Source organism: Vespa velutina, chromosome 2 (assembly GCF_912470025.1).
Source record: "Vespa velutina chromosome 2, iVesVel2.1, whole genome shotgun sequence".
Classification (NCBI taxonomy): domain Eukaryota; kingdom Metazoa; phylum Arthropoda; class Insecta; order Hymenoptera; family Vespidae; genus Vespa; species Vespa velutina.
In genome coordinates this window covers 15182547-15192546 of record NC_062189.1, presented here as the reverse complement: position 1 = coordinate 15192546, position 10000 = coordinate 15182547, and the positions used below count along the sequence as shown (strand labels likewise).

Genomic DNA, 10000 nt, shown 5'->3' with positions numbered 1-10000 from the left:
CGATCTTATGCATATATGTATACGCATATATACATACATATACATGTATGTGTGCGTACGTAAAAGGAAAAAATAAAAAAAAATAAAAAATACAAAAAAAAAAGAAGAATAAAAATAAAGATAAAAAGATAAAGAAAAAGAAAAGAAAAAGAAAAAATACAACGCGGATAAGCGTTGCGTTAGAAAAATCGCCGCTGCGCTGCAAATATCTTCTCCGTATTGGCAAAGAGAAAATAATTATAGAAAGAAGAAATATTTATACATGAGCGATCGTCTCCATACGCGACGATTCGTTTTGAAGTTGGTCAATAATGATGATCGTCCGATAAAAAGAAATGTTTATTTATTTAATTTTATTTTTTCTTTCTTTCTACTTTTTTTTTCTTTCTTTTTTTTTTTTTTTTTTTGTACACTAATAAAGGATCTCTCGCTCGCGAATTTTTTTCATTTCTTTAATCGATGATCTTCGTCATTACCATGGCCGGTTCGAAATGAACGAAAAGGAATAGAAAGAAAAAAGTGACGTATCGGTGATCTCCGGTGGATATTTTCTTTTTTCTATCTTCATTCTTCTATACATATATAAATATATATTTATATATATATATATATATATATATATATATATATCTTTTTTTTCATTTCTTTTTATCTTCTCAAGGAACGGAACCACGCGCTCTAAAATGGTTCAACTCAAGATGGCGGCAGGCTAAAATGGTATACGGTTCTACATAGCCTATGATAATACCTGTGCGGAGAGTGTGTAACGTCTTGAAGACGATTTTTGCTCGAAGGAAAATCCAAAGAAAAAAGAAAAAAAGAAAAAAAAAAAACAAAATTTTAATACTTCTAAGGAGAAAAGGAAAAAAGAAAAAAAAAAAAAAGGAAAAAAGAAAAAAGACAAAAAGAAAAGAAAAGAATAGAAAAAGAAAAAATCTTTTTCGCAAGAAAAAGTAAACAGCAGAACGAACGAAAAGAAAAAAGAATAAGAAGTTATCATCGACTTCGCTTTTTTTTTCTCTTCTCTCTTCCTGTCGTCTCGTGCACAACGTTTGGTTTTGTCCAAGTACTGAAGTTGCATGAGTCTCTCTCTTTCTCTCTCTCTCTTTCTATTTGTCTCTTCCTCTAACATTCTTTCTCTTTCTCTCTTTCTCTCTCTCTCTCTCTTTTTTTCTCTCTTTCTCTCTCTCACTCACTGTCACTCTCACTCTCACTCTCACTCTCTTTCTCTTGTACTCGTCTTTCTTTCTCTCTCTCTCTCTCTCTCTCTCTCTCTCTCTCTCTCTCTCGCTCACTCACTTTCAGCTATTCTCTCTTTCTTTCTATCTTCCCCTCTCTCTCTTTCTCTCTCTTTCTCTTTTTCTCTCTCTCTCTGTCTCTCTGTCTATCTCTATCTCTTTATCTTGATCTTTCTCGGAGAAAGACACGTTCCGAGTAGACAGTATAAAAAGAAGAAGATGAAGATGTATTGGGAACGGAGAGAGGACGGAAGAAGAGAGCGAAAGAGCTATCGCGCGAACGTGCTAGTTGATTGATCTCTATTTTTATATGTATGCATATACATACATACGCATATACATCTGTATATATAAATATAAATATATATATATATATTTATATATATACGTGATCTATGTATGTGTATAATATATGTATACATATATATGTACATTGTTTAGAACGTGCACACAGTAGTTGCTTGAAAAGACTATCCTTGAATAAAAACGCTTATCCTACCACCCCTGATGACAATCCTCTAATATATTTTTTGTGTTGGCAGACATATTGTCGTGTGTGGTCATATCACCTACGAATCGGTCTCGCACTTTCTCAAGGACTTCTTACACGAGGATCGCGAGGACGTCGATGTAGAAGTTGTCTTCTTGCATAGGTATGAACATCGATAGCAATAAAAAGGAGAAAGAAAGGAAAGAAATGAAAAGAAATAGAGGAAAGAGTAAGGTCTATGCGTGGACTGTATTGAAACGATTCCGACGATCGTCGTGTTTACTTTCGAATCATACTTCTTTTTTTTTCTTTTTCTTTTTCTTTTTTTTTTTTTTTTTTTTTTTCTTAAATCCATTTATGTGTTTATGTTTATTTCTCCATGATTTTTTTTTTTTTTTTTTTTATTTTCATCATTCATTTACTCGTTCTTCTTTCTCTAATATCACACGATATCAATGCGTGTCCTTTTTCTTCTTTATCATATCTTTTTTCTTTTCTTTTTTTTTGTTTTTTCTTTTTTAAATAAAAGATAAACTCCAAATATACGTAAATGTGGCATCATTCAGCCATTTTAATGTTTATTTTAAGTAAGTCTACTACTGTCATCAGAGGTCACAAAACAATCATACACGTTTCACTTACGTATTGACTCGATCATTTAATTAAAATCATTTTATTATATACTTCCTTGTTGATATGCAATCGTATTTAATAATCGCTCGATTACATCATAACCATACGTAATATGGCGACACGATGGTGAGTATACGTCGCCATACGTCTCAGGATGTTCTTTCCATTTATCTATCTATATATATATATATCTTTTTCCCTCCCTCTCTCTCTCTCTCTCTTTCTCTCTCTCTCTCTCTGTCTGTCTGTCTGTCTCTCTCTCTCTCTCTCTTTTTCTTTCTCTCTTTCATCCGTTCGATAGATACGATTTTTCTATGAAACGACGAAAGGGCGATCAGACGGAAGAATCACACGACACGTTTGTTTTCGCTACGATCGAAATCGAAGAAGAGAACGAACGTATAAGGAAATTGCAGAAAAGAAAAGGAACATGGAACATGGGGGAAACAAGATTCATCCTTCCGAATTTTCCTGCGCGAGTTATCTTCGAAACTAGTTCGATCGACCGAACGAACGAACTTACGAACAAACGAATGAACGACTTTTTTTCGCACTTGTCCACACTCAGAGACTGATATGTCGGAAAACGAGTGAAGGAGTCTGATCGCCGTTGTCGTAAGGAGTGATCTGTTTTTTCAGGAAAGAACCAGATCTCGAATTGGAGGGTCTTCTCAAGAGGCATTACACCACCGTGGAGTTTTTTCAGGGCACGATGATGAATGCCGTGGATCTGGAACGTGTCAAGGTATCCCGAACCCTAGAACAGCTACTACACGACCAAAAAAAAAAAAAAAAAAAAAAAAAAAAAAAGAAAAAATACAACAACAACAACAAATATACCTCTATCAATCAAACGAAACGTATTATCTCGAAACAAAAGCCCTTCACGCGACCACTCGCGAGCTTTTTTTTCTTCTTCTTCCTTCTCTACTTCTTCTTCTTCGTCTACTTCTATTTCTACTTCTTCTTTTTCTTCTTCTTCTTCTTCTTCTTCTTCTTCTTTTTCTTCTTCTTCTTCTTCTTTCCTTGCAACTCTTTAGGTTCTTTTACTCAGCTGGATTATGAACAAAAACGCGTCGTGAAAAGTATTCATATCTATCGTGGTCCACGCAGCATCGATAGAGTACCATCTTCGCGTTTACCTATCTCTATCTCTTTCTCTCTTTCTCTTTCAATCATTATCATTATCATTATTATTATCGTCATCGTTACTAATCTTTCATAATTATTATTATTGTTACTGTTATTGTTATTGTTATTGTTACTTTGATGATAATTATTATTAATTTATTATTCATTTATTTTGTTTTTTTGTTATTATTATTATCATTATTATTATTATTATTATCATTATTATTATTATTATTATTATTATTATTATTATTATTATTATTATTATTATTATTATTATTATTATTATTATTATTATTATTATCGATATTATACACGAAACGCGCGCGCGCGTACACACATCATATACGCACGCACGCAATATATTATGTAGAATGCAATCGCCTGCGACTGCATGGTATGCTGTATTAAGCTATGGAGCCGAATCAGCGTGCAGTAGAGACTTACTTAGATTTATTAAACATATACCTCGATACATCGTCAATGATATTAATTAATTTATCTTGATATCTTTGATCTTGATATTGAATCGATTGATTTTTAAAATTTCTTCCTCTTTTTTTTTTTTTTTTATCTAAATCTTAATCGACGATGCTCGAGCGTGGATGTTACTTCGTACTTACTTTTATATCGCTTTAATTACTACGATTTTATTATTTATTATATTATTTTGAACGTACACATATACTTATCGCTATATGTGTATGTGTACATTACATTTATTATATATATAATAAATAAAAAAGAGAAAAAAGCACATACACGCAAGTCGGAGATACTTCGGCGAGCTACGTACACGTCGTGCCACTCGACGATATATTCTCATACTCTCAGAGAGAAAAAGGTGTTTCGCTGAAAAATCCAAGGTGAAAGTTCATTTCTAAAAGAAATATCTATCGTTTTGTCTCGGACTCGTGCCATCATTTAGGAAGCCACCAGATCTCGAGCTGGAGGGACTGTTCAAGCGACACTTCACCACCGTGGAGTTCTTTCAGGGGACCATCATGAACCCCATTGACCTACAACGGGTCAAGGTGAGTTCTTCACGGTCACGACGACGACGTCGATGATACTTGCGTGAAAAATTATATTATATTTACATTAAATTAATTATCTTTCTCTCTCACTCACTCTCTCTCTCTCTCTCTCTCTCTCTCTCTCTCTCCCTCCTTTCTTTTTCTCTATATTTTTATCTCTCTCTCTCTCTCTTTTTCTATCTTTTTCTTTTTCCCCTGATCATTTCCTAATTAAATTTCGCGTTCTATCTGTCGAACAATTTACGACGATTACTACTATTTAAATTTCCTTACACGAAAATAAAGACAAATTTTCTCTACGAGATCCCATTATTTCTTTCTGTATACTTGAAAAATCGAAACGAATGATTATAGTTTTTAAGGATGATTGTTGGTTGTGTCCAGTCCTAACTTTTCCAAGTATGTTGCTATAAGCGTTGACCGTGTCCGCGAAATATTCTCCTTCCTATTTTCTTTCCTTCTTTTCTCTCTCTCTCTCTCTCTCTCTCTCTCTCCTTTTCTTTCTTTCTCTCTCTCTCTCTTTCTCTCTATCTATCTTATCGCGCCTGATAAGCTGTCATGTGTGCTTTCATGTGTCGTCGTGTGCGTGATAGACAACGCAAACTATCAAAACGATAAAACTTTTCTATCGTTTTGTATTCTAATAATTCGAATCAACGAAATACGAGAACAAATGAAATCGCATTCATAAAAAGAAGGATGGACCTTCGTCGAATGTTCTTTTTTTATTTACAAAAATAAAACACCCTTGCGAAATTCCCCCCCACCCCCCATATATGTATTCCTATATAACATTTAAACATTTATTTAATATAACATATATGGATCTATATATGCATATTTATTCGTTACCTCCTCTAATTGTAAGTTTTCCTTAAAACTTTCACGAAAGAAAGGATATAAACGTGATTCGTTAAAGAGAGCCAACCCTCGTATAAAGGTTATGTGTTTCTCACCCACCGGATAAACCCATACCTGCTATCATCCCGAGTGGGGTAAGTGTTGGGAGATTATTTGAGTAGATGCGAAATGGCCATCGTTCTCTTCTCTTTAATTATTAGAACGTTTGTAACGTTAGTTTATATTTAATATTATTTTTTATGTTTTCTATTAGCGAAAAATATTTTCGTAGAGGTTTAGGATTACCTCTCTCACACACACTCCCTCTCTTTCTCTCTCTCTCTCTCTCTCTCTTTATTTTATTAGCTAGATATATATATATATATATATATATATATGTATATATATAAATATATATACATATACACATACATAGATCATTTGTGCGTTGTAACGTTCTTTTGGCTGCGTTCTTATCTTATTGCGTAATTGGTGCTTTGTAGTTTTCGTCGAGCTTGAACTTCGAATATTGATAGTTCACGTTAGTTTAGCATGATAAATAATTAATTCATTCATTCATTAGTTGATACGTGGAGCTACACGTACAACCTCCATCCCCCTTTAACCCACTCCTCTCTTTCCAAAGATTTCGTTTTGGCAAATCTCATTCGATCGATCATATTTCTCCATCTCTTTCTCTCTCTCTCTCTCTCTCTCTCTCTCTCTATCTCTCTTTACTATACAGATACATTTACATATATCCAAGAAATCTATAGTTTCTCTCTCTCTCTCTCTCTCTCTCTCTCTCTCTCTTTCTTTCTACTTTATCTTTCTTTTATATTTTTCTTCTTTAGACAATTTTTTATGACTCCTCATATACATATATTATAACTCGATATGCATAAACGTTTAAATTATTTAACATAATTCTTTTAAAAACATAGTTTCGTTTTATTTTATACATACATATCTATATATTTACGTTCAAACACTTACAGATCAATCAGTTTTCGATTAATAAATAGTCGCAAGATCGTTCGATTTGAATGATTTTGAAATCGTTATTATTAAGATCGAAATGTTCTCGTTGTTGTCATTTATTTATTTCTTTTTTTTCTTTTTTTTTTTTAATTAGTATTAGCAGTAGTATCTAATATATCATCAAGCCCGAGTCTTTTTAGTTGACATTAATGCGATAAAACATCTCTCTCTTTCTCTCTGTCTATCTCTCTCTCTCTCTCTCTCTCTCTCTCTCTCTCTCTCTCTCTTTATCTATCTATCTATCTATTTATCTATCTATCTCTACCTCTATCTCTCTTGGTCTTTCTCGTTCGCGTGACTTTCTACTTAACCTGTTTGACTTGTCTTTTCAGACGAGTGTTGTTACTTTTTAATAATGAACCCGCAGTTTATAGCATAGCCTCGAGCGATGATATTAAGAAACGTAAATTTATTTTTGGATCTTTTTCCATTTTATTTATCATTATTATTGTTATTACAATTATTATTATATACGTATATATATATATATATTTTTTTTTTTCTTTTATTTTTTAATTCCTCAATTTTTAGCTAATATGTGAATCTATCTAACGCTAATATAAACACGTTTCGTACAAACATACATATATATACATACACACACATACACACATATATCTATTTATTATTTATTAATAAATAACAATGAATTATATTTATAGCATTATCTTTTTTTTTTTTTTGCATTTATCGATCGGTTCGTCGAACGAAGGGCAATCATCGCTTTCGGCTTTTCACCCGTTCTAAACTATTTCTCTCCTTCCGACCAACCACAGGCCTTCGCCTTCCCCTCAACCTTCCGTATAATAAAATCTCACGAATAGTGCAACATTTCGTTCCAATGATTTGCAGGTCCACGAAGCGGACGCGTGCTTGGTTTTGGCGAATAAATATTGCCAGGACCCAGACGCCGAGGACGCGGCCAACATCATGCGCGTCATCTCCATCAAGAACTATTCGGATGACATTCGTGTCATTATACAGCTAATGCAGTATCACAACAAGGTAACAAAGATATTTATTTCTGCATTATTATAATCAATTAAACATATTTCTCTATTTGTTGAAAATAATATCAATATCATTGATATTAAAATTTGTTAATCCACGTAAAAAGTGATTATTAAGGATTCAAAGTTCAAAGTTTTATCATTCAAAATGTTAAAAGATTTTAATTTAATTGATTGGATTTTTTCGATCAATTAAAAAATCTCTTAATTGAAAATATTAACAAATTGTCATTGCGTTTTAATAACAAAATTGTAATTTAATATATTGAAAGTTAATAGATTAAAAATTTTTTAATTTCGACACAATAGATAATAATTAATTAACATGATTTAACGACAAGTAAATTATGTTTTAGGCCTATTTACTAAACATTCCATCATGGGATTGGAAGCAGGGCGACGATGTAATTTGCTTGGCCGAATTGAAGCTAGGATTTATCGCGCAATCCTGCCTCGCGCCAGGTTTCAGCACAATGATGGCCAATCTCTTCGCCATGCGATCCTTTAAGACGGTCAGTAAAAAAATGTCATCCCTTGGCAAAAAAAAAAAAACATGATATTTGCCTATTTCCTTTATTCTATGCATGTGTGCAAGTACGTTATTCGTAAGTTTTTCAGCGTTAGGTCGTACAATTTTTCTTTTTCTCTATTCTCTCTTTCTCTTTCTCTCTCTCTCTCTCTCTCTCTCTCTGTCTCTTCTCTCTTTCTCTCTCTCTCTCTCTCTCTGTCTAAATGACGGCGCGAGATTTTAAATTCAGATAGCTCTCTCGTACGAGAGTTGTCGATTTTTTTCCCTCATATCGATTGGAGTTCGTTGACTTTAGACGTTTAGAGCTTATTGAACAAACATCTCTGTATTTCGATCGAATCGAGAGAGAAAAAACAAAAATATTCGAAAGGAGTCGATTAACTCGTAAATTGTATTATTGATTGATGGATGCATTTTTTTATTTTCTTTTTTCTCAATCTCTCTCTCTCTCTCTCTGTCTCTCTGTCTCTCTGTCTCTTTATCTCTCTCTCTCTCTCTCTCTCTTTCTAATTTCTTTTTGCTCCTGGCTCGCAAAAAAAAAATTTATAACGAAGCATGGCGTCGCCAACGAAAGAGTACGTACATAAAATGTGTGTGTGTGTGTGTGTGCGTGCGCGCGCGCGCGCGCGTACACGCCATCACACACGTCTCACTCGTGTCTCGCGTACACCGTGGAAAAAATGCGCACAATCCGTACATGCATAGGAGTGTGTGTGATTTAGAAATGGTCGGTTGATTGGTACCAGTCACCCAATATACAGGCTTGGCAGAATGACTACCTACGTGGAACTGGAATGGAGATGTACACCGAGACACTGAGCCCTACCTTCATTGGAATGCCTTTTGCGAGAGCCACTGAGTAAGTCGGTCCATGACCAATTCAACAATCCAAAAATTGATACGTGTATCTCTGATTCAAGAGACGAGACCCAATTAATTATTATTATTATTATTCCTTATATATCTTTTTTTATTTATTTATACTATATATATATATATATTAATTAATCGTAACTCATATAAAAAGACTTTATCTTCTCGTCTTTAACTCATCTCGAACAAACTCTTTAATCGATCGTGATCGTGATTGTTATTTCTCTCTTTCTCTCTCTCTCTCTCTCTTTCTCTCTCTCTCTCTCTCTCTCTCTCTCTCTTTCTCACTCTGTCTAATTGCTTTTTTTGTAATTAACAGTTCATCCTGACAAATCATTCTAATCGAGGATTGGACTTATTTCTGTTTTTTTTTCCTTATATTTTTTTTTTTCTTTTTTTTTATTCGAAAATTTCAACAGATATTAGAAGAAGGATATTTTTCCTTTTTTTTTTTTTTTTATTTCATACGTAGGATCGTGGAAAAAAGTGATTTACGCAGTGATTTATTCTTTCTTTCGAAAGGATTTTGATATATGTATACAAATGCGTTAAGTATTATTTCATCCTTGAAAGTTTTACAGTCCTTATGGACGAATCGTATCGCTTTATTTTTCTAGGATACAAATTTTGACTAACAACGTCTATTGTTAGCCCTAGTTGAAAGAAATGCTAATAGCGTCTCGTTTAATTAAAAAACCTTTTTGGAATTGTACCTTTTCTTTCTTTCTGTTTTCTTTTTTGACGATGTTTACGGATAGCTCTTCTTCCTCCATTCAAATGTTACTTCTCGTAGATCTTAAAGGGGACAGAATTGAAAAAGGTTTCGGGTGTCTCTTGAATCGGATAGAAAGTAATAACAAAATAAACACAGAAAAAAAAAAAAATATAAAAGAGATGAAGCTTCGCCTCGCCTATGTCTCTCACTACGCTATATATATATATATCTATATCTCTATACACATACACATATACACACATGAATATGTATATTATAATATGACATAATATGGATATACATGGAAAGTGTTTAACTTACATATATATTGTACAAATTCGTATCTGTGCTACACCTAGTCGATGTAAGCCACCCCTACATCGCTTTAGTAACGTTCTTTTTGTATTTTCACCTTTCTTTTCCATATACTACTATTATATATATGTATATATATATATATACA

General features: G+C 33.1%; 1 protein-coding gene across 42 annotated transcripts in view; it reads left to right on the top strand.

The window, feature by feature from the left end:
• Positions 1 to 10000, top strand: part of LOC124946629 (calcium-activated potassium channel slowpoke) — a 76155-nt gene that overhangs the window by 35558 nt on the left and 30597 nt on the right. For 25 of the 42 annotated variants that reach the window (XM_047487546.1, XM_047487538.1, XM_047487562.1 and 22 more), the window contains exons 7-11: positions 1781 to 1891; positions 4421 to 4526; positions 7263 to 7415; positions 7777 to 7932; positions 8672 to 8808. In XM_047487546.1, the coding sequence (XP_047343502.1) occupies positions 1781 to 1891; positions 4421 to 4526; positions 7263 to 7415; positions 7777 to 7932; positions 8672 to 8808 (663 nt within the window). Of the gene's footprint in view, positions 1 to 1780; positions 1892 to 3000; positions 3107 to 4420; positions 4527 to 7262; positions 7416 to 7776; positions 7933 to 8671; positions 8809 to 10000 lie in introns of all 42 variants that reach the window. The other 17 variants (XM_047487550.1, XM_047487545.1, XM_047487568.1 and 14 more) reach the window with 4 other exon arrangements.